At 36.5% G+C, this 24,325-nt stretch overlaps 4 protein-coding genes across 5 annotated transcripts in view; 3 read left to right on the top strand and 1 right to left on the bottom strand.

Annotated features, from left to right (window-relative positions):
- Positions 1-1,085: 1,085 nt before the first annotated feature.
- On the top strand, positions 1,086-3,942 carry LOC117794062 (protein unc-119 homolog). The gene is made up of 4 exons (XM_034634524.1): positions 1,086-1,509; positions 1,613-2,215; positions 2,282-2,454; positions 3,434-3,942. Exons 1-4 carry the CDS (start codon positions 1,502-1,504, stop codon positions 3,550-3,552), a joined length of 903 nt encoding a protein of 300 aa, XP_034490415.1. The 5' UTR covers positions 1,086-1,501; the 3' UTR covers positions 3,553-3,942.
- A 378-nt stretch (positions 3,943-4,320) lies between these two features.
- Positions 4,321-5,857, bottom strand: LOC117794060 (protein ABHD11). Its single transcript, XM_034634522.1, has 5 exons — positions 5,546-5,857; positions 5,306-5,479; positions 4,813-5,042; positions 4,613-4,750; positions 4,321-4,547 (listed from the first exon to the last, which is right to left on the bottom strand). The coding sequence occupies exons 1-5, from the start codon at positions 5,837-5,839 to the stop codon at positions 4,415-4,417; spliced, it is 969 nt and encodes a 322-aa protein (XP_034490413.1). The 5' UTR covers positions 5,840-5,857; the 3' UTR covers positions 4,321-4,414.
- A 578-nt stretch (positions 5,858-6,435) lies between these two features.
- On the top strand, positions 6,436-12,816 carry LOC117794054 (zinc finger CCCH domain-containing protein 18). 2 transcript variants are annotated; one of them, XM_034634510.1, is made up of 6 exons: positions 6,436-6,887; positions 8,535-9,373; positions 9,819-11,325; positions 11,412-11,570; positions 11,773-11,886; positions 11,945-12,816. In XM_034634510.1, exons 2-6 carry the CDS (start codon positions 8,612-8,614, stop codon positions 12,211-12,213), a joined length of 2,811 nt encoding a protein of 936 aa, XP_034490401.1. In that variant the 5' UTR covers positions 6,436-6,887; positions 8,535-8,611; the 3' UTR covers positions 12,214-12,816. The 2 variants fall into 2 exon arrangements, with proteins under 2 accessions (XP_034490401.1, XP_034490400.1); XM_034634509.1 differs by having other exon boundaries at positions 11,758-11,886.
- Positions 12,817-19,297: 6,481 nt separating this feature from the next.
- Positions 19,298-24,325, top strand: part of LOC117794059 (histone-lysine N-methyltransferase 2D) — a 28,554-nt gene continuing 23,526 nt past the window's right edge. Inside the window, exon 1 of the mRNA XM_034634520.1 lies at positions 19,298-19,442. Within this exon, the coding sequence (XP_034490411.1) occupies positions 19,325-19,442 (118 nt within the window). The 5' untranslated portion in view covers positions 19,298-19,324. The remainder of the gene's footprint in view (positions 19,443-24,325) is intronic.

Genomic DNA, 24,325 nt, shown 5'->3' with positions numbered 1-24,325 from the left:
GAAATGTGAACGTGTGGACGCCAAAAAGGCAAGGGACAAGACGAAGACGGGAACGGGGAATTGCCTGAGTTAGGGGAAGGGGAAGGGGTCGGAGGCAGGAACAGGGCGGACGCAGCATAAGTGCATCCATCCCATGATGTGGTCGGGACTGAAATCCAACACTGTTGCCTTGCTGCGAATATTAAAATACCCACTTAAGGCCAACAATAACAACACAGCAACAACAACAAATCGTAAGTAGTACCCTTACACACACATACACACACACACACAGAGTCACACACAGACAGACAATCGAAACGATCAAATGCAGGAAAAGGCAACAGACATTGTTGGCGCCCTTAGCACTTGGCTTGAGCCTCTTGAGGCTAGGAATATCTTTTAGCTACCTCTCGACACTGCCTGGCGCTCGAAATTAACCTCACTTCAAATAAACTATCCTATAGTAATTTAAACGAATCCTCACTTTAAGAATAAATCTCAATTCTTAAAAAGGCACGCATTTTTTCTTCTTCCTTGCAATTTCTTCAAGTTCTAAATTATATATAAAAATTACAATTCATAATATTTACTCTGTATTCTTTACATTCATTTTAACTACTAAAATTTGAATATTCTGAGCTGCGCGCCAAGCTACAGCAGCGCAGTGTGTACACACACATTTCAGAAATAAAGTTTGCGCATTTAATGACCTAAAACTGAGTTTTTATGGCTGGCTCGTTGATTAATTTTAGTGATTAGTTCAATGGAACTAAATCCGAGCGACTTGAGCAACGCCGTTTTTAGCTATAAATATTCCGGGCGCTCAATTCAAATGTGAACTTATTTTTAGTTAATTTAGCAATAAATAAGCAAATTTTATGAAAATTTTTAATTCGAAATAAGTTGAAATGGAGGTGAATAATCGTCACCACCATTTTCAAAATTCTAGCTCCAAAATTTAGAAAATTTAAACGACAAGCGCAATTGAAATTAACAATGAGCTAGAACTGGTATATGTCTGGCAGCGCTCAAATAAATGGCTACTTTTTCTGCCAGGTGGCAGCGTCATTAAAAAAAACAATACTTGCAACAACAACAATTCAGGCACAAGCCTGATTGTGTGTGTTTGTCTCTAGTCTTGTTAATCAATCAACCCCTATTCAACAAATAGCTTAAAAAATGTCAACAATTTAATTATTGTTGCATTTTTTTGCCATAAACAGCGTGTGCGATAGAGAGAACGAGAGGGAGGAACGAAAAGGCAGCGGAGTAATTAATAAAAGCAGTTGCTGCTGCTGCTGTTGGAAAGGAATAAGAAGAATATAAGAAAACAACAACAAAGGCAACTCGAAACATACACACATATACACGCACGCACGCACGCAGGCACACACGCAGAAAGAGAGCGAGAGAGAGACATAGAAAAACAAATACAAACAAAGGCAGCTTTTCCAGAAATTGGGTCGCGTTTAATTCTCAGTTTGTTTCGTGTTATTTTTGTTATGGCAACTTTGCGTACATGTATTGGTTAGTTTTCATTTCAAAAGTGAACCAAAAAAAAAAATGCAATTAATTGAATACTGCAATAACATGAAATATTATAACATATATTTGTGTTTGTTGTATTTAGTGTGAAACACGCAGGAGAAACAGCAGCGGCAATGAGTGTCGTTGGCAAGCAACTGAATCCGGTGCAATCATCGTCCTCCACCTCCGTCTCTGCCTCCAGCACAGCAACGGGAGCTGCCAGCAGCGCGTCCATCAACAGCAGCTGCAGCAACAGCAACAACAGTAACAACAGCAGCAGCAGCAGCAGCAACAACAGCAACGATGCAACATCATCGTCAACAGTGTCGCTGTCGGCTGCCACATCGGTGGCAAGTGGCGATGTTAAACAGCAGCAGCAGCATCGCATGGACAATTCAAATGTAACGCCCGAGGATGTACTGCATCTGAATAAAATCACCGATGACTATCTATGCTCAGCGAACGCCAATGTCTTTGAAATCGACTTTACACGTTTCAAGATACGCGATCTGGAGAGCGGCGCCGTCTTATTTGAGATTGCCAAGCCGCCCAGCGAGCAATTCCCCGATGGCCTATCCATTGAGGATACCATGCTAGCCGCCGCCGAGGAGCTATCCCTCGATGACACTGCCGATCCGAATGCCGGACGCTATGTACGCTATCAATTTACGCCGGCATTTCTCAATCTTAAGACCGTCGGCGCCACGTAAGTCAATTCCAATAAGTATTCCAATTAGAATCAGATTTTTCAATTCCATTTTTGAATTTCCAGTGTGGAGTTTACGGTCGGCAGCCAGCCGGTTAATAATTTTCGGATGATTGAACGACATTTCTTCCGCGATCGCTTGCTAAAGACATTCGATTTTGAGTTCGGCTATTGCATTCCATATTCGAAAAATACTTGCGAACACATCTACGAGTTTCCTAATCTTCCACCAGACCTGGGTAAGCTTTCCTTTCACTTCCTGCTTCAATCACATATGTACATTAAGATAATAATAAAAAAAAATCCTTAATATTATTCTTAGTTATCCCTAACTATTTGTTTTTAACAACGATATCGACTGTTACTATCGGTTGAAAAACATCAGACTAACAGAAATATTAAGAATACCAATATCGGTGAAAATCCGTTGAATATGAAGCACACACGTTCTTTTGGAATGTGTGCAATATATAAAGAAGGCACGTTTTTTTTTGGCACATTTTTGAATTGAGTTTTTAGGTTGAATAATTCAATAATAGGTTGTAAAAAGTACATTGTACATCCCAGCTTTAATTTGCGGGTCAAGGCCGCGTCCAGCTGCACACACACACACACACACACACACACACACACACAAACATGCAGCTACAGTGTCCACTCGATACGTTTTACTTTAAAATTAGCAAAAACTCAAAAAATGTAAAAGTTATGCCTGAAAACAATTGCCTAAGGTTTTTTCAGTATTGACATTGATAAAAAAATTAAGTTTTCATTGTTAATAATCTATGCTACAGTGCACATTCAATATAGTAAACTGCATAAACTATATAGTTGCAAAAAATAAGTTTGGCATTGAATCTACGAGTAAAATTGTAGTGCTGGACATTTTTGAAACTTTCATTTTCGAGTGATAATATTATATGCTGCATAAATTATTTTGTAAAACTTTCAAAAGATAGTTTAAGAACTGTAAATCAAAGTTAGAAACTGAACAAGTTTGCAAATGCAGTGAAATTTGATATGAAATGTATTCTATCAGGGTTTTCTTTTTTGCTTTAAAAATCTAAAGTTTCGCAAAGTAAAAAACAGGTTAGTTTTTTAAGTAAAAAACATCCTGTGGCTTTACTTTTTTAATTGATAATAGAAAAGATTATAGCATTAAAAATGCGCCTTTAAGTAAATTGCAATGATTTTAATTTTGTAATTTTCTTTTTGCAGTTGCTGAAATGATATCGAGTCCCTTTGAGACGCGCTCGGACAGCTTTTACTTTGTGGAAAATCGACTCGTGATGCACAACAAAGCGGATTACGCCTATGATGGGGGTATTATTGTCTAAAAAAAAATCGACTGCAAGTGGGAGAACTATAGAATTGATTGATGTCGATTGAAGCAGCTGCTAAGAAAACTAAAAACTAAACCTAAAACCTAGAAAAAAAACTAACTAAATACAAAGCTGACTCACACACACACACCCCAAGTACACCCATACACACACACACACAATCAAAAGACCTACATACGCACATTAAGCAAAAAAAAAAAAAAGGAAACCAAAGCAAAGAAAGAAAAATACAAACAAATTGAAAAGGAAAAACCATTTTAGCCTTAGCACAATGTTTTACCCACCATTCCTGTTTAATGTATTTATTATGATAAACACACATACACACACAGCAGCTACACACATACGCACGCAAACTGTGTTCATTTATATAAAAGAAAAAAACAAAAACAAAGAATAAGCAAAGAAAACTTGAAAGAAAACAAATTTTATTTATAAGTGCAATGTGATTCCCCTGATTCTAATGTCCCCGCCCCCTTTCTTTTCTCCCTTTAATTGTATTTATTTATTCGTAATTTAAGCAACACATACATATATGTATACACACACAAATACATACAAACACATATACATGTACACATCATGCAGCTTTATGCAGTTTCCATTTACCATATTTACTTTCTCAGTTTTTCTCAGTGTATTTGTATAGATATTTTAACTATGAATTCCAGAACATGAGAACGAGAATTAAAATTACATTCGAAATGTAACAACAAAAAATTGTTTATAATTTTTTCATACCCTTCCACAAGAAAAACAAAGTAAGTTAACTAAACAGTTCTATATATTGCCAGCTCGCTCTAACTGATGCAGCGATATAACAGGTTGTTGCTTCTTTACTTATTTACTTTTTTTTTTATCTATTTAAGAAATCTGTGGTAAGTCTGATGAAATCGTGCGGTTTCTCCAGGTGCACCAAGTGTCCAGTTTCCAGCCAATGTAGACTCGCATTGGGAAAATAATGAAGAACCTGAGGCCAATCATTGGGACTGTAAAGGAACAATGAATTATATAAACTATAGTTATTATACTAATTTAATTTAAAACTGCATACTTCATGTATTCGGAGTGTGTGCCGCAGATGAAGGTGGTGGGTCCAGTGAATGGTCCCTTATTATGTATATTTTGTCCGTAATCCAAAAAGCCGGTGAGACTGCGACGCAAAACCTCCACATTGCAGGCCCAGTAAAATCTAACAAAAAACCAAGAAACATTAGTGACGAAAATCTGACAATTCTAATGCTTTTAACCTACTCGCCAGTTTGGGGCCTTTTCCTGAGATTCAACAGTATAAAATCCACGGAATCAGCGCCTACAGTTTTCAATAGTTGCTTTTTCGATCTTTGTCTGCCCTCGGATAGGGATAATTCTGCAGGCAGCGAGACTTCTAGCATAGCACTCATTATCCCATCCATATCATCAATGGTCCTCGGTATGGAGACGGGCGAAATGTCCACAACAATCAGACGATCGACTAGATGCGGCTATAAAAATATCATACAAATATAAATCATATAAATATAAATATGTTTCTGAGCAAGAAAATATATACTTTATGGGGCTGCCAAGCCCCCTTCTGCCTGTTACATACATTCTTCCAGACACATTATAGCATTTTTTGCACAATTTCAATGGACATAGGGTATAAAAATAGCTAAGACTAGCTATAAACTAGCTTACTGCATGCGACAACAGTGTTTACAATTGCAACGCAAGGAGATAGGGATTTTTTAGTGCAAATACCTACGTTAGTTAAAGCAAAATGCATGACAGCACGTCCACCCATGCTGTGACCCATCAAACTGGTCTTATTTATCGACTTGGCGGCCAGGAAGGCGGCGATGTCCGCCGTCATGCCGGGTGAGCCGTGTGTGTCCGTGTGTGGACTGTCGCCGTGATTGCGTAAATCCACGGTATAGATCTGCAATTTATAAAACCTTCTGTGAAAGCATTCCAATTAAAAAGTCGAATCGAAGCCTTGGCTTACACGACGATGGGTTTCTTTGGCAATCGCTCGGCTCACGCTGCGCCAATTTTGCTTTGAGCCAAAAAGTCCATGTGCTGTGATAAGCGGCGTTTTGCTGGCATCGCTTGTAGGCGCATCAAACTGCTCGGAGCTCATGGCAATCGCTGGAGTATTTGCATAGCGTCGTTGTTGTCCAGCCAAAAAACAGCTGGATGTTTTGTTAGTCGCTCCATATGTTTGGGCCACAAATTTGACATTGAATTTGGCAGTATGAAGCCCTTGAAGACAACGTAACGTTCCGTTAAACAGCTGCATTTCGCAAGAGTTGCATTCAAGTTATCGATACATATGTGACATTTCAACAATGGTTGCACGCCGTTCGATAGCAACGGTCCACCATCGATAAGAAATTTTATTTTATATAGAACAGTTTAACATACAATTTTTGTGTAAATATTGCAAATATGAATGATCAATTTTTATTGGAAACATGCTTATATTTTTTGACATATTTCTACAAGTCCATACAATTATGACATCAAGCAAGTTTATACGACAGTCAAGGACGATTTAAATGAAAGCCATTAATAAGCCAAATTTTTATGTTAATGTTAGTAATATATTTTGTACATTCTGTTCTGATTATAATTTGGAAAACCTAGTTTTCATTTTGTATTAATTACTTAATTAATGCAGAAAATGTATTATGTATTATCAGAACGTAAAAAGCTCAAAGTGGTAGTCAGTTTTTCTGGTTGCTCTGTTCTAATTTTTATGGCGATTCATAATCATTTTTCGAGTTTTAGTCACACTTTTGTCAACATTTCATAAAAAGATTTCGCGACATGAGCTTCGTAGAAACGGGGAAACACATATGGCGTGAGCTATCGATTGTTTGTGCTAACAACTGTGGACAATGCGATAATGTCATCGAATGTCGCTCCTCTCTAAAATTTTCTGCAGTTGAGGCGGCTTCGTTTGTCACAAAAGAATTTTCTACAAATAAATCGCACGCCAAGCCGAAAATATTTAATAAAAACTTTTCAAAAATCAGGTAAAGACTGCAATTAAACATCAACGACATTGCGAAAGACAATTGCCAAGAGATCCAAAAGGGAAAGCGGGCAGACAGAAGAAAAAGAAATTGACGAAAGCAATTTTGGTTGGACGGCACACGGAAGATACGCACATACAAACACACTGATACTCACACACACACACACATACACGCAGGCACACGGATACACGAAGCCGGAGCCACCAGTCTGCTGATTGAATTTGTTTTGCGGCCTGGACTGGACGCGAGTAAAAGAGATAGAAGGAGGACGATTGACGCCCGCAGCTGCGGCCATACTCCCTTTAGGTGAGCAACAACAACAAAAATGCACATTGCAATTACTACCAACAATTGATATATATATATTTTCAAGTATTCTATTTTTCCCCTCCAACACTACGTAAGTGAAAAGTGGTTTTACACACATCAAAAAATAAAAGTAAAAAAAAAGTAAAAATTAAAAAATGTTAAAGACCTAAAAATGTATAAAGTCTTAAATCGTAGAGTTTTGTGACTTCTGTGAAAAAGTTGTGCTTGATTGTCAGAAAGCTCCGTCTCTTTCTGCCTTTCGTTGAGTAAACTTACGTTTCAGTTGAGTTTTAATTCTAATGAAAACAAAACTTTGTCGGTCGCGAAAAGTGCGAAAAAGTATACAATAAAAGGAGAAAAAATACTGAAAAAAGTACCAACAATCATATGCTATAAGTTACATGTGTGTGTATATATATACTATATATATATGTGTGTGTGTGTCCTGCTGTATTTATTTGTAGCTTTGAGACATGAGCAACAAAAGTAGTTGTTGTTATTATTGAGATCCGTAATTGTTGTTATTCATTAAAATTTGCTCGCTCTCTGTTGTCTATCGTTCGCGTAAAGTCGTCAAAAAAAAAAGAAAACAAACGTTATATTTTGAGAACACACACAAACAAACAAAAAAAGTAAATAAAAAAGACTGTATAAAAAAAATCCATAAGTAATAAAAAGTACAATAATGAAGGTAAGAATTCAACAAAGTGAACAGAAACTTAAACGTTCAAAAACTTTTCTTTCCCCCCTGAAAAAAAACGAAACAAAAATCAAGAAAAAATTTTCAATGATGAACACACACAAAATCAAACAAACAAAAAAAAAGTAAAGAAAAAAGAATGATAAGTAAATAATAAATATGTCGATGAAGTTCCCCTCCATGTCCATGTCCTTGTCCCTTGACTTGAATGCTTTCCTTCTCTTCCAATATTCGTAGCTAAAGAGAGAGCTGAGATCGTTTCAATATTGTCTCTCTGCTTGCAATTACAATTTGTATCTGCGAGGGTGGGCAGATAAGTTCTTGGCCTGAGTGAAAAGGTTAACTTTTTTTTTTGAACTTTAATTGCAATTCACTTTTTCTATCGGTGGTACTTAAACAACTTTTAATGCATTTTATAACCTCTTTATATGAATGGAAATAACTTTAGTAAATTTAAATATTCATATTATTATTATTACCATGAAAATTACGCTCTCGCCTTGATGAAAATTTGTTTCTGTCGTTAAAAAATGTCAAAACTTAACAGTGTGACCAGCTATCAGTTGGCGAACTACATTATTCCGATTTGATTAAAAATATGGTGGTTTCCAATATAGACCAATGATTTGTCAGTTTGTTTAGCGTTATCGAGGTTGAAAATAAAACTTAAATGCTGGAGTACAGTAATTGCTCGATATGACGAACAATTAAGATTTAAACTGTGCCTGTTTCCGTCTCTATCTCTCTCTCTCTCCCTCTCTCTCTCTCTCTCTATCGCTCTCTTTCTCTGTCTTTTTCAATACCTTCAAGGATCAACGTTGTGCTGAAGTCTCAAATTTTTTTTTTTTGTACCTTTGGGATTTGTAAACATATATAGAATATATATGTGCTATAGCTTTGTCCCAACTTTGATCGACTGTACTAATCTTTGGCATCTCCCGCAGAATATCAAAGCGAGCGCAAGACGTAAGAGTCGGAGTCTGATTCTGAGGAGCGCGTCCGGATCGTGTTTATATAACAGATGGGCGTCAGCATGGAGTCGGATGATGGCAGCTCGAGTTCATCATCTGAATCGCCATCGAATTCTCGACCAGCGACTCCCACTGAGGAGACAATCGGCGGTGGCGGTGGTGGTGATGGGTTAGTGTTAAATCAAGTCGCCAGTCCAGCGGGATCGGGATCAAGCAGCAGCTCCTCATCAAACTCCAGCTCAAGTTCAAGCCGCAGCGATCGCTCCAAGGCAAAGAAGAAAAGCTCGAGCAGCAGCAGCGGCAGCGATAGCAGTGGCTCCAGCAGCAGCAGCTCTAGCGACGATGACGACGATAACGATAACGACAACGATAACGACGATGAGCCAAGGAATGAAGCAACTGCTCCGATAGCTGCAGCTGCAGTCAGTTCTGATGCCAATGGCGATGGCGATGGCGATGCCAAAATGTCCTCTGCCTCTTCCCCCAACAACAGCAACAAGAACAAGAGCAACAACAAGTCAGAGCCGAGCTCCATGCGCAGTCGTAGCAATAGTCCAGAGCAGTTGTATAATCAGGCAGCCGTCGATCTTAACATTAGTCACGAGGATCTCAGCGATGTGAGTGATATCGATATGGAGAAGCAGGCACCGCCGTCCAAGAATGCCAGTATTGCCGACGACGATGATGAAGAAGGTGCCTTATCATGTGACTCACTGCCTGGTGTCTCGGAATCTCCAACAATCAATGGCAAATCGGAGGAATCTCCAAGCGAATCGGGTTCCGAAAATAATGTGATTATTAAAGGGACAAAGGTGAGTCTCAACCTAATTGATCTTCAAAAAATATTCGAGTTAAAGGTGTTGAAAATAGGTTTCGCGAAAATCGAGTTGTAGATTTTTCGATGGATTTTTACATGACAAATTTCGACTAAAATCAATTGAAAAATTTTTAATAAAACAAGATTTTAATAAGCAAGTTACAATTAAATATAATTTAAAACTAAGTACTGAAAGTATACATAAAAATAAGAAGTTAAAAAGGTGTAGGGGAATATAATTTTTTTTTTTTTATTATTGAACCTTTTTTTTGCAAGAATTCATTACGTTTTTTGTTCAGATTTTTAATATTAACTCGTTAACAATTAAACAGTTTTGTGTTTTTAGTTTGTCCATCTTTGGTACTTCTTTGTATTACTTATCGAGTTTTCTTTGCTTTATTATCAGTGCAATATAACTGAAATCTTGTTTTGTTCTGCAGGATGTCGAGAAGGCAAATGGCTTGGAGGACCTCGTGAAGACGCACGATGACGATGCACTTGATTTTGAGGCAGAGGAGGGCGAGTGTCCAGATTTGAGTAAGGAGATGGATGCCGAAAACGATGTGGGTGGCAGCAACAATACCGATGGCAAAGAATTAACCAACAAAAAAGGAGCTGGAGCTGGAGCCGGAGCAGGAGCAGGAGCAGGATCGGATGATGAGGGCAAGCGAAGCGCAGACGAAGGCGATGGTGAAGTTGGCGATGATAGTGAAGAATCGGGTACATCTGGCTCCGAGAATGCCAAACAGAAGAAGAAAAAGGATGAGGAACTGGAGGAGGGCGAAGTATCCGATGAGGATGAAAAGCGTCCCGAGGAAACCGAACCGAAGCCCGTCTGTCGTTTCTATACGCGTGGCCAATGCACCTGGGGCATGAGCTGCCGTTTCCTGCATCCCGGTGTCACTGACAAGGGCAACTACACCATGTTCGAAAGCCTGGTGCGCTCCGTGCCAATGCAAAGTGGCGGCAGCGGTGGTGCCGGATCCTCTCGAGCGCCCACCAACAGTGCCTACAATAGCCATATGGGAGGTGGCGGTGGTGGTGCGCCCGCTGCCGACTATCATGATTATCGCAATGAGCGGCCAGCGTTGCATCATCGCACTGCTGCGGGCATGCATCATGCTGGCATATATGGTGCGACATCTGGTGCTGCAGCTGCACATCATGATGCACGCAGTGGACTCTTGATGCCCGATGTGCCCGTGGTGGTGGAGAATGCATGGGAGCGTGGCCTGCGCACCGCCAAGGAAATGATGCGCAAGGCAAACAAACGCAAGGAGCAGGACATGGACTTTGAGGATAAGAAAATGAATCTAACACTGTCGCCTGATGAGCTGGAAAAGGATCCATATTATCTCAAGGAACGCGGTAGTTCACCAAGCGTTGTTCGGGAATTGCCACCCAATAATCCCATTGCCCATGGTAATCCGCGTGCTATGCTTAATCCAGTATATTCTATGTACGGTCAGCCGCCAGATCGTTATCGTGCTCCATATTTGCCACCGATACCGTACGAGGATGTCGATGTCTATGGTCGAATGGCACGGTATCGGGAATTGCCGCCACATCGAATGCCACAGTATGAGGATGATCGACGTCTGCGACCGGCACGCGAGGTGATTGTACAGCGTGTGGAGGCCGTGGGACGTGGTGATGAGTGGAGTGACCCTTGGATGAGATCAAAGTCAATTGGACGCGGTGCCTCATACGAGCGGGAGGAGAGACGTCGTCGTGATCGTCGCAGTTACAGCAGCAATTCCTCCTACTCCAGTTCGAACAGCTCACAGAGCGACTCCAGCTCCGATTCGTCGCGTTCAAGCAGCGCCTCGGAGCACAAGCGTCGCTATGCGCACAAGCTAATGTCCGCCTCGACATCGCGTCGCCATACAGCCGGACGTGCGGCACGTTCGCCCAGTCAAATACCACGGCGACCCAGAAGATCGCCAAGTGAGTTTTGTAACACTAATCCCCTCAAGACATTACATATATGTATATACCTATAACTCTTATCACTTATCTGTTAACAATTGCAGAGGGCAGCGCTTCGCCTTCGTATAAGCGTTCGGCACTGGAGAAGCGCGTTGGCGGCGTTCATAGTCCCGTGTCGAAGCGCAAGAAGCTGTCATCGCCGGTTCCTAAAAAGCTGGACAAATTGGGTCGTCGTCGTCGCAGCTCCAGTTCATCAGATTCGGGTAAGTTGACAAAGCAAAAAAAAAAGCTCCATATTAAAAAAGTCAATTAATCTCTTTATTACCTATATGAAATTATAATTTGTATCTTTCATTTAAAAACTAGTTAATAATTTTATTTTTGGGTTAAATTTATATTGTTGTGTCGACAATAGTTAAAATGAAATTAATAAATTGCAATATTCTTCAGATACTTCGTACTCAGATTCAGATTCGGGCTCATCATCATCAGACAGCTCGTCGGGATCACGCGAGACGCCGCAGAAACGTGTGCGTGCCACAGACAAGGCTCTCAACGAGCGCAAATTAATCAAAAAACGTAAGTTAAATCAAATCAGCAATTCAACAAATAATTAATCTCTATTTTTTGTTTGCAGCTACTGAACAATCAACGAAGAAGCGTTCACCCATTTCCATTGAGATTAAGAAACCATCGACGATGGTCGGCGTCTCGGCGCTCGCATCGCCAGCTCATTCGCCAGAGTCCGAAAAGGATAAGGACAATAATGGCAAAGATAAAGATAAGGACAAGGACAAAGATAAGGATAAGGAGAAGGATATCAAGAAAACAAGACGAGAGGAGTTGCTCAAACAATTGCGCGCTGTCGAGGATGCTATTGCCAAGAAACGCTCCAAACTGACCTGATAACATACACAGATCCACATACAAATTACCAATACAGGCACAATCACAAATACAGATACAGCTACGTATACAATCACAGATACGAATAGCACTACATATTTTAAACACTATCAAAATCACAGATACATATGGAGGCCAAAACATTTGTACTACTTCAAGATTGTATCTAACTCTTCCTCTTCTCCTTTAAGTCATGCTTACATGTATGTTTCGCGTATGTTTACAAATCTTGACCTGCTTTTGACATTATCATTAGCATTAACAGCAGCATCCGCATCATCATTCAGTTTGCATTCACGTACATAGAAAATAAGAAAAGACAAGAAAACTCAATTGGGTTTATCTCATTCTTTTCTTATTTTTATTTAAATGTTTACCTTACATTCAAATCGCGCATCATCGATAATCGTGTCGATTGTCTGTTACAAACAAAACAAAAGAAAATTCACTTCAATGCATTTAGTTTTTAATTAATTCATCATGAACATCTTTCTTTTTTTTTAACATTGCTCGGGCTTTACGGAGACCCAAATGATCGTACACTGATTATGATAACTCTACAATTGTATAAATAAATAAAAAAAAAAGAAGATGAAGAATGTTCGCTTTAATTTTGTATTTTATTGCAGTTAAATTGCAGGTACTTCATATCGATTACAATCTATCTAAATTACAATTATTTTTAATGATATGTTTAATATACCTATACATAATTAATTAAGCTTATATTTGGCCTAAAAAATGTTATTCCATGGAATACCCCTAATCATTTTTTTTTTTCATAAATGGTTTAATTTTTGTCATTTAATGCAGTAACATTACGGGTATTCCGTGCTTTAATTCTGAAAGCAATTGTATAATAATCTAATTAAGTAGTTTCATACTATATTCTTCATAAACTGTTAAATATATATACTTTTATATAATTAATTTAGCTTTTATTGCTTAAAAAGTCCCATTCCATGGAATACCCTTAACTAGAATGTGTTTTATTTGCGTTTATTTTAATTGTTGCAACAATTGTAATTCTCTACTGCGTACATATGCATATTTATATACATTTATGTACATATGTGCAGCAGTTAGCTATTTGAATATGCTTTTCTGTGCTTAAAAAGTTCATGGCATTTTTTTCGTTTCTTACAGAAATTGCCAGTGTCATTTCACCATAATTGCTACTTATATATAGCAGTCAGCGATTGTCTGCATGCTATGCACGTCTTACTTAAATTTGAATTTTATTGCTGAATATAAAAGTTTAAGTAATAAAAAAAAATATATATATCTTTATTTTTCAAATAAAAAAATGAAACAAATTAAAACTGTTTTTATGTGTAACTAATTACATAGATATTAAAAACTTACTCAATGCTGATTCGACATATTTAATATATAATCCCTTCCGCTGTTCCCCATAAAAACCACTTGGAGGCCGCTTTTCCCCTTTAGTAAAAATTTAAAATGGTGGCATATCTACCCTGGCCTAATGCAAACAGTCGAAACGTATCTTTTTTAATGACATTTGGGATGCCAGTCGAGAGTCGCTTTGGAGCAGGAAGTAGACGGGAGACGGTGACAACTTTGCCAAGTGCGTAATTGCTTTTAAAGCCTGATTTTGAGAGCAGGAGGAGGAGGAGGAGACACGCCCCGTCCATCTCGTATTCGCAACTCCAAATGCGTTTGCTATTAGCGTTAAAAGCTACGCATTTCACTTGGCGGAAGCATCGTTAAGCCCACACACATACAGATGCAGATACAATTATTGAGATACAGATACAAGATACAAGTCTCTTCAGCGGGTGTTGCAACCAGTTCAATGCACTCTCCCCAAAAAATCAGTTCCGGATATCATAGGAAATCGCATTGCATCTAATGTTGCCAGCTTATCTTGGCCAAGTATTTCAGATGCAATCACGTACCGCAAAATTCAGTTAATCGTAACACACACACACACACACAACAACACAATTGTATCAGCGTAACATTTAAAATAATAATCGATTACATATTACAAATTACAGAGTGACTAAACGCAGCTGAGTTAAATAGTGTCAAGCTGCCATGTAAGCTTTAAATACATATACAGATGCAAACAGACATACTTGCAGATACAGATACATTTACAGTCAATACACACGTGTGTACTACATACTATAAAAAAGCAAGTCACTTGGTCAATATCACATTAGATACGGTCAACAAATGCCGCAACAGTAGGCAACAAGGTGCAAGCGACAAATGACACGCAGATGCAGCTACAGTCGATACAGATACAGATACATTTTGGATAAAGATGCAGATAAAGATGTTCTTATGGGGAATACATTTTAAAATAAATATATAAAGATATATGTAGTTATAGATATTTATTATTAAAAAATTGTCCTCTAAATTCATTCTACAACTAAAGTCAATAAATTTCTTAGAAAAAAAAAATTTCCCTCTAGATTTTGGCTTATATTTTAATACCATAGGGTCCCCCCTTTGAAATTTTGAAAAATGCAAATCTTTTATCTCAAGTTTTCACTTTTAGTCAACTCCTAATAGCGTAATTAGTATAAAACAACACTTTCAATTTGATTCTGAGACGTTTATTTTTTTTGTAAAAAATCATGGTAAATTGGACAAAAATTTTGACTTGTAAAGTTGCTAGGTCAAAGGTTCGATAAATTTGAAATTTTCACAACTTTGTCAAAACTGGACCGATTTTCAAGCGGAATGTCATTTTGATCATGGTTTGGCCTCTAAATTCTTTATGCATTTAAAGTTAAAAAATTTCCTTAAAAAAAAATTTCCCTCTAGATTTTGGTTAAGATTTTAATACCATAGGGTCCCCCCTTTGAAATTTTGAAAAATGAAAATTTTAAATCTCGAGTTTTCACTTTTAGTCAACTCCTAATAGCGTAATTAGTATAAAACAACACTTTAAATTTGATTCTGAGACGTTTCATTTTTTTGTAAAAAATCACGCTAAATCGGACAAAAATTTTGACTTGTAAAGTTGCTAGGTTAAAGGTTAAAAAAATTTTAAACACTCATAACTTTGTCAAAACTGGACCGATTTTCAAGCGGAATGTCATTTTGATCATGGTTTGGCCTCTAAATTCATTATACATTTAAAGTTAAAAAATTTCTTAAAAAAAAAATTTCCCTCTTGATTTGGGTTTAGATTTTGATACCATAGGGTCCCCCCTTTGAAATTTTGAAAAATTAAAATTTTAAATCTCAAGTTTTCACTTTTAATCAACTTCTTATAACGTAATTAGTATAAAACAACACTTTAAATTTGATTCTGAGACGTTTCATTTTTTTGTAAAAAATCACGCTAATCGGACAAAAATTTTGACTTGTAAAGTTGCTAGGTTAAAGGTTAAAAAAATTTTTAACATTCATAACTTTGTCAAAACTGGACCGATTTTCAAGCGGAATGTCATTTTGATCATGGTTTGGCCTCTAAATTCATTATACATTTAAAGTTAAGAAATTTCTTTAAAAAAAAATTTCCCTCTTCATTTGGGTTTAGATTTTGATACCATAGGGTCCCCCCTTTGAAATTTTGAAAAATTAAAATTTTGAATCTTAAGTTTTCACTTTTAATCAACTTCTTATAACGTAATTAGTATAAAACAACACTTTAAATTTGGTTCTGAGACGTTTCATTTTTTTTGTAAAAAATCATGGAATTCGGACAAAAATTTTGACTTGTAAAGTTGCGAAGTCAAACGTTCGATAAATTTTAAATTTTCATAACTTTGTCAAAACTGGACCGATTTTCAAGCGGAATGTCATTTTGATCATGGTTTGGCCTCTAAATTCTTTATGCATTTTAAGTTAAGAAATTTCCTTAAAAAAAAATTTTCCTCTTGATTTGGGCTTAGATTTTGATACCATAGGGTCCCCCCTTTGAAATTACGAAAAATTAAAATTTTAAATGTCAAGTTTTCACTTTTAATCAACTCCTTATAGCGTAATTAGTATAATAAAACACTTTAAATTTGATTCTGAGACGTTTCATTTTTATGTAAAAAATCATGCTAAATCGGACAAAAATTTTGACTTGTAAAGTTGCTAGGTCAAACATTCGATAAATTTTAAATTTTCATAACTTTGTCAAAACTGGACCGATTTCGAAGCGAAATGTCATTGTGATCATGGTTTGGCCCTTTAATTCATTCCGCATTCAATTTTAATTTAACTCGTTTAAAAAAATTTTTTCTCTAGACTTATGTGTTTATAAACCTAAAATTCTAGGGATATTCGCACTCCCTTTTTTCTTCTTTTTCTATCTCACATGCTAGTATAGAAAGGAGATTTCAAGAGCTCATAACTTAGACAAATGTATGGCCCAAAGCCAATGCCTGGATCTCTTGTACTCCCATTCGCATGTTGGTTGTTGCACAATTTAAAGACTATTGCCAAATTGATTGGCCCCTGGCTGACTTGGCTTTGTCTGAACGCAACCAAGTGGCATGTACATAATTAATTTGGCATGGTGTTTTGCCTGTTGCTCGGCCCTACGAGATAATTGATAGACATAACGTATAATATTTTTGTAAATTTGATTTTTTCCCCATTTGTTTTTCTCAGTTTTTGACAGTGGAACATGGACAAATTGAATTGCTAACTAGCTCGGAATTAGGTGATCTCTTGCATATTGGAGATAATTGCCAAATTAACGCGCTGTAAAAAAAAGTACATAAACATAAGTTGGATTCGTGCCTAAAACTAGATTTGCATAATTCAAAAATCAATATGATGCGAAATAGCGCTTAAAAAACACGCTTGTCATCTTATTAACGCGACTCTGACAAATTATAATTTGCGATAATTATCGCAGACAATCGGCGATAAAATATGACATTTATTAATTCTGTATCTGTTTATCTAGAGATTTATGATCAATATAAATACTGGTGAAGCACTTTAAGACATAGCTAGAACCAATTGTGAATTATAAGAGCAAGTGTGTTATTCATTTTTGACACAGTTACGGAAATTGAAAACATAGTCAGAGCATTAACGTATGCCCTAAGGTTCCGAAAAAATATGGAATTTAAAATGTATGCCCAAAATGATTAAAAAATGAAAAAACTTTTGCAAAATTACTGCAGAGTATAAAATCACCATTAGATTTTTTTTACACTCAACTTATGTTTTTTATTTTGGAGTTTACAAAATATAATAGTCCGAGACTGATTAATTTATGTAATGGAAAGCGATAACAACATGCGAAATTTCTTTAATAAGACAAGAATGTGTAAAAGCAAAGTATGTATATATTTCTTTTTTTTTTGAGTAGTCTAAATAAATACTAGAAACTAAGAACATTGATAATAAAATGACCAATTCGATTGCGACGCTACGATTAAAGGGCAATTTCATGCGTCATGTGCTGAGCACAAGAACAATAAAAGCAAAACTAATAACAATAACAAAATTTGTATCCAAAACATTTACAACATTTACCGGTTTATGCGACAGCTGATCATTGCAACGGCTTCATTCATGAACCCATAGCTTGCACTGGCTCCCTCTCACACTTTTGCGCTCTCTCGTTGCCTGCTCCCTTTTATCGTTCGTTCGCTCTCCGAAGCTGACACGCTCTGTCGCTCTGTTGCTCTGTTGCTCTCTCAGCTGTTACAGCGCACTTTAAAAACCAAAGTCGACGCCTGCGCGCAGCTCAGACAGTTGACGGCGTTCGCAGCGAGCGCTTGGCAAACGTCGCGATTCGAATTCGAAAAATTTGTGGGTTCTTTGCTATTTGTCTTGTAAATCGTAATCGTAACGGTCGCACACTTCCCCTCTCCCATTTTGACTCGCGGCAGCGAATTTTGCCATCTTTCCCCACTGTAAGCAAATTCGAATTCGCATATGTGTGTTGTGTGTGTGTGTGTGCATTTGTATTTAATGTATGTGCGTGCGGAAGTGTTAAATTTAAATCAAACGCGCATCCTGCAATTAAGCGCGTTTTCGCCGCGTTTCGTTTTTCGCCGTCATAACAATAATACATTTTCTGGACATATCAGACACAACCACACGCACACTATAACAACTTTTATTTACTTTGTTTTTTTTAAAATATTTTTTAAAGTGATTTTTAGTTGTTTGGGCGGCATTTCCGCGTTATGAAACGAATAGTGCTTCAAAAAAATAATAAAAAACAAAAGAAAAATGAGCAACAACAACAAGTGTTAATAATAATTTTAACAAAATTGCAAATTAATTACAATACTTGATAAACAATAACAACACTTCAAATAAGCATAAGAAATAAGCCAAAATATCGAAACACAAATTTTAAGAGTTTCCCGCTTAAAGAAATAGCGAAAAAAACTTAATAAAATAGATAAAAATGGCAAAAAAAAATAAATATAAAAAAAACTAGAAAAATGTATACAAAAAAACGTATTGAGCAGCGCTTTGCATGTTGTGGCATGTGGCAGCCGCATTGGCAACGGCAACAGCATAAAAATCAACAGCTGCAACTGCAACTGTTGTAGTTGTTCTTGTTGTTACTGTTAGTGTTACTGTTGTTGTTGTTGTTATTCCTGCTGCTTAAAACGCTTAACAAAATACATTTTTATTTTTATGGCCTCTACGCGCTGCCGATAATCGCCAGCAGCAGCAACAATTGCAACTGGCAGCAGCAACAGCAGCAACAGCAACAACTAGCAGCAGCAGCAGCTGACAACAACAACCTCAACTGGCAACAGGAGTGCGTGACCCCAACACACAATTCACTTGTCGCTGTGTGTGTGTGTGCGCGTGTGTATTGGTGTTGGTGTTGCAATTACTTGCGAGTCCACTTGACTGCACCAAAGTGAAATTTCACTTTGAAGCCTGTATTGTTGTTGTCGTTGTTGTTGTCGCTCAACATTTCTGCTTGATAATCAACTTATTTTTTTTTTATTGTTGTTGTTTTTCTGCTTCGATATGAAAGTGAAATGCAGCTGCAGCAGCAACCACATTAAATAAATAATAAAACAAAATTATAAAAAAAAAGTCATAATAAATAAATTGGATTAAAAAGCAAAACCAAATTTACAACAGTTGCAGCTATAGCAACATCTGCAACAACTGAAGCAACATCGACAACATCGCATTGTTCACAATGGCAACAGGACAACGATTGCAGCTTTTTGCTGGCATCCTGTTGCTGCTCGTCTCCTGTCAGCTGAGTGCGGCCAAACCGCCAACGGGTGCCAAGCCGGAAGCGGCCCACACTAACGGTAAGTTGCATATCCGGACAAGAGTTTACTACACCTACTTCCCCCTCAACTACTGCTGCATGTTGCTGCCGTTGTTGTTAATTAGCAGCTGACAGCGAAAGTGACAACTTTGCGTGCCTCTTCTCGTGAGCAGAATTGTGGCGCATAAAGTCATCAGCAACAACAACCAGCAGCAGCAGCAACAACTACAACCCGCAACAACATTAGCGTCAACATCAACCGGTCGCTGGGGCAGCTGAGCTGCTGATGATTTTGATTTGTGGCATCGCTTTCACTTTGCCAAAGCTCACGTTGTTGTTGTCGTTGCTGTTGTTGCTGTTGCTGCTGCTGTTGTTATTGCTGGTGGGCTGGTGGGCGTGTCACGTCTCACCAAAAACAAGATAGTAATATTATCTTGACCACAGCGAAGTTTCAATACACTACAATTTGTAACTGATTGTTCACATGACATGTATATATATTTAATCACTACGAACGGCAGTCCACGCTAGTGACGAAAGCAGCACTAAGGGTGCGAAAGGCAACTAGCAATATATACATATTGTATTTCGACTCTCATCATTTATGGTCAGAATACTTAAGACAATGCCTTAATACCTTGCGATATCTCTAGAATCATAGAAGATTTTCGTATTAAAAGCTTGATTCATTCATATGACAGTTAAATAATGTAGTAAACCGATTTATGCCACATTTGTTCAGAATAATACAACATGCAAAGCATTTTCTGTGAGTTTGGTTAAGTGATCAAAAAAAAAAAACAAAAAATATATGCATACTAAATATTAGTTTTGGATAGATCGTTTTAATGACAGCCTTTTAATATAGTGATCAGATCCGGCCGGTTTAGACATTTGAGTTAAATTCACTGTTTCTAGAAAACCAATTGTTCTTAAAAATTTAGAAAGAAACATTTTGCTTGAAAAAGCACTTATTTTCATCTAAAAGTTGTCTTATTTTAAAAATAAATAGAAAACAATTTACCATAAGACTAATTTTTTTGTTTGATTTTAGAAACTGATCAATAAAATATTTATCTAATTTATGTTGCACATTTTGTAAGAAAATTATAATACTCTTTGCCAGGGTATAAGAGCATAAAACTTCACCGCATAATAATGATGTCGGCCAAGAGCAGAGCTGGCCAAAAGCAGCGCAGACTTGGTAAGCGCTCAACCTTATGGCCATAATTGGATTACGTATCGTTTAGCCTTTATGTTAATTCGATGCTTACAAGTTCATTGTGAACTAGCCGAAATAAAAAACTATGCGCAAAAATTGGAGCAAACGAAAGTCGAGCTCTGGAACTTATCCAAGGCGAATCCCAAAAAGTATCTTTAAGATACTTGATCATATTTGGCAGAAAATTGTGCTGAGGTTAAATTAAAAAAATTCTCTTTAAGTAGATATTTTAACATGATATAGATCAGCAATAGATAAATAAAACTAGATAGATGGTTCAATTTAATAAAAGATTTAATAAGTCTGATACTAATTACGTTTTCTTTAGTCAGATTCAAGTATAATTTAATATAATTTGTAATTAGACATTTAAATTCCTTGATGGATAGTTAGCAATCTAGTATCAAATAAAATATAGCTGATACTTACTAGCTTATGTAGGGGAAAGCGTTAGATTTGCTTATTTCTCATAAAAATAACGAAGATAATCATTATTCATGTGACATATGATATGATATCTCATATAGTATTACCAAAAATCATTGTGGACTCAGCAGCTTTGACAAAAGTCTTTCACCAGATATTTTTGACATGTTTTTCAGTTGAAATTCAAAAGTGCAACTCATTTCTTATCATTATAATCTACAGCTGAATATAAAAACGTGTGCTATTAGCATTCCCACACCCCTAATTAGTGCATACTTATATAATTTCCGCCCTGAAGAGCATTTAATAGGTGCAAAGTTAGTAAACCTCCTGCTTCTTCTTTATCGCCAGCTCATTTACATCCAATTACCAAGCCTAAGACGTGTCTTCCAGAGTTGCCAATTTGTAAAACAGACCTAAGACTGAAGACGGAAGAGTAAAGAAAGTGCTGTAGAAGAAGATGATAAAAACTGCCAACTAATTAATCAGAGCTGAGCAACAATAAAAAACACAAAGATATAGAAGAATGGGGAATAAAGAGAGAGAGAGAGAGAGAGAGAGAGAGAGAGAGAGAGAGGGAGAGCCAACAAAAGACTTACAACTTGTATCTAAGATGAACCGTTAACATTTTCCCAGCATGCAGACGATGCGACTTACGACATCTTCAGCCACATTTTGTTTATTGTTGTTGTTGCAGTTGTTGTTGTTTTTGTTGTTGTCTGCCCCATGTGCCCCAGCAACCGCAATACACTTGCTTCCGTGTTGTTGTAGTTGTTGTTGTTGTTGCCTATTTAATTTCTTTTGTAATTCTCTTGCAGTGGCATCACTTTTCCCACCTTCCATCCTCTATCTTCTCTTGCCACATGCCACATGCCACCCGCTTACGTCTGCCTCTGTGTTATTATGTCATTTGGTCGCCATTTCTGGTCCCATGCCCCATTGCCCAGTTGCCCAGTTGCCTATTCAATGCTGATGACACAGGCCAACTTGTGGGCTTATACCCTAGCAAAGTTTGGGTGCGAGTATGCTTAATCTAGTGGGCAGTATGCAACGATTTGACAGAATTACATCTAATAAAAAATTTATTATTTATTTGTAGGATTTGAATCTTAAACCAGAAATCTTTGTCTATCCATTAATATAACTTAACATTTTTCTTTTTATTTATTCATGCTTTCTTATACTATATGTATAAAATACCCATTTATTTATCCATCTATTAGCTGCTTTAATTAATTAATAAATTTTAGCAAATTATCTCTCCTTCCTGTAGATACACTGATAAAAATAAACGGTTTCGAAAGTCAAGAATAATTTGTTTGTGAAACAAGAAAACTTAAAAATAATTTAGAAAAAATTACTAAACCAACTGGTCCTTGAATTAAAGAATGTATAATATATTTTTTTTAATTCTTGGTAAAGTATTTTTTTAATGTATTTCTTAGATAAATTATATTAAGTGTAAGATGTATAGTATTTTAGTATTTTTTTGATTGTCTCAAAATTTGAAACTATGTTTATCTATTGTTTTGTTTATACCTCGTACTAGTGGTAATAAACTTGTTTTTTCTTAAATAAGTTTTACTTTCTTTTCTTTCCATTTTTATATAAACTAATTATTCAATTTTATTGACTTGTATTTTGCTGCTTTCTACTCTTTTCTTCACTTCTCCTGTTTATCTTCTCTCTACTTTTTCTTTACTTGAAACTTTTCCTTAGTTTTTCTTCGCTTTGTTTTCATTGCAAAACAATTTGTTTATGCTCAATTAATTTCCTTGGTATATTTGCTAACAGCTGAGATATGCTGTGTGTGTAGAGAGAGAGAGAGAGAGCGAAAGACTAGCAGATACCCTGTTAAGTAGCTACAACGTGTAAGTAATACAGGCTGTTTCCTAAAAGGTTGTTAAAACGCATAAGTTTTCGTAATACTGGCTTAAAAAGTCAGTTGGCAGAAAATGAATAAACGAATAATCGAATGAATGAATGAACTGAATCATAACTGTAAAACTTACCTGTTAACTACTATATATAAAACTTGATGATATTGTCAAGTGACGCCCCCAATTTGAGACCCAAAAAAATGAAAGCAAACTAAGAAACGATCCGTAAAATTGTAAGCAAACAATTGCCATTCATTTGCACAATGAATGAAATTTAATGAGCGCATGAAAAAAATACAAATAAAAGAGATATATAAAAAAGGTATGAATGATATGTAAAAAATATACAAATAAAAATGAGAAAAGATCCAAAATGCGTTGCGCTTTAAATCGGAGGGAGATCTTTGGGCTTCGTGGTTTTTATTGTTGCGACTTCTCGTCTTATTCAATTTATTCATACTGACATTACATTTATGCTCATAGTCAAACTTATACTCGTATTCATATCTATCTGCCTAGTTGTCTATAGTGGGAACTGAATGAGGTTCCTGGGAAGTGGAACGTTGATTACGAAAAGGAATAAAGTACATAATTACTCATTGTATTTGTCCTGCATATTCATGAATCTATTTCGACATTCATGCACATATTACCAAATTATTACTTAATTTATTCCGATGTTAGTATTAATTACTTAACTTATTTGCTTATACATCGTCGTGAATAAAATATATATAATAATATTTTGAATAACAATTTAAATAAAAGTTGAAAATAATTGTTTAATTCTAATTGTTTTGGGGTAGGGCATGGCATAAAACTGTAGCTCACCGGTAAAATTATAATATTTAAGATTAATAGAGAGAATTTAATTTAGATGAATGCTATTTTGTGTTTTATATGCAATTGTTGTTGTTGTTGAACCGTGAAATCGTCATTACAGGTATTGTTGTTGTTGGTTTTTGTTGGCCATAAACGATTTGAACTTTGGCCAAAAACGATTGAAACGATTGGCCAAAAGGCTACAAGGCAGGTAGGCGAGTGTAAACGTAGGCATAGGAAAAAGCCATAAAAGGCTAAGAAAAGGCCAAAAAAAAAGAGCTTTAAATTGGAACAAAGCGCAATTTGGTTAATTGTTGTTATTGTTATTGTTGTCATTGTGCACGGCTGTTGTTGTTGTTGTTGTCTTCGTTGGTATTGCTGTTATTATTGTTTAACGGCTTTTAAATTTAAATGCTGAGTTTTAACCTTTAAAAGCAACGAACTGTGGCAACTTGACCGACTGACAAACTCACCAACTGACTGATTGACGAACTGAGATTGTAATTACACAGTTTATGTGCAAGTTGATTTTATTAAAGGTTTCGTTATTTAAACGCGTATTGGGAAATTGAT

This window comes from Drosophila innubila, chromosome X, assembly GCF_004354385.1.
Source record: "Drosophila innubila isolate TH190305 chromosome X, UK_Dinn_1.0, whole genome shotgun sequence".
NCBI classification, from domain to species: Eukaryota; Metazoa; Arthropoda; class Insecta; order Diptera; family Drosophilidae; genus Drosophila; species Drosophila innubila.
This window is presented reverse-complemented; position numbering and strand designations above follow the sequence as displayed.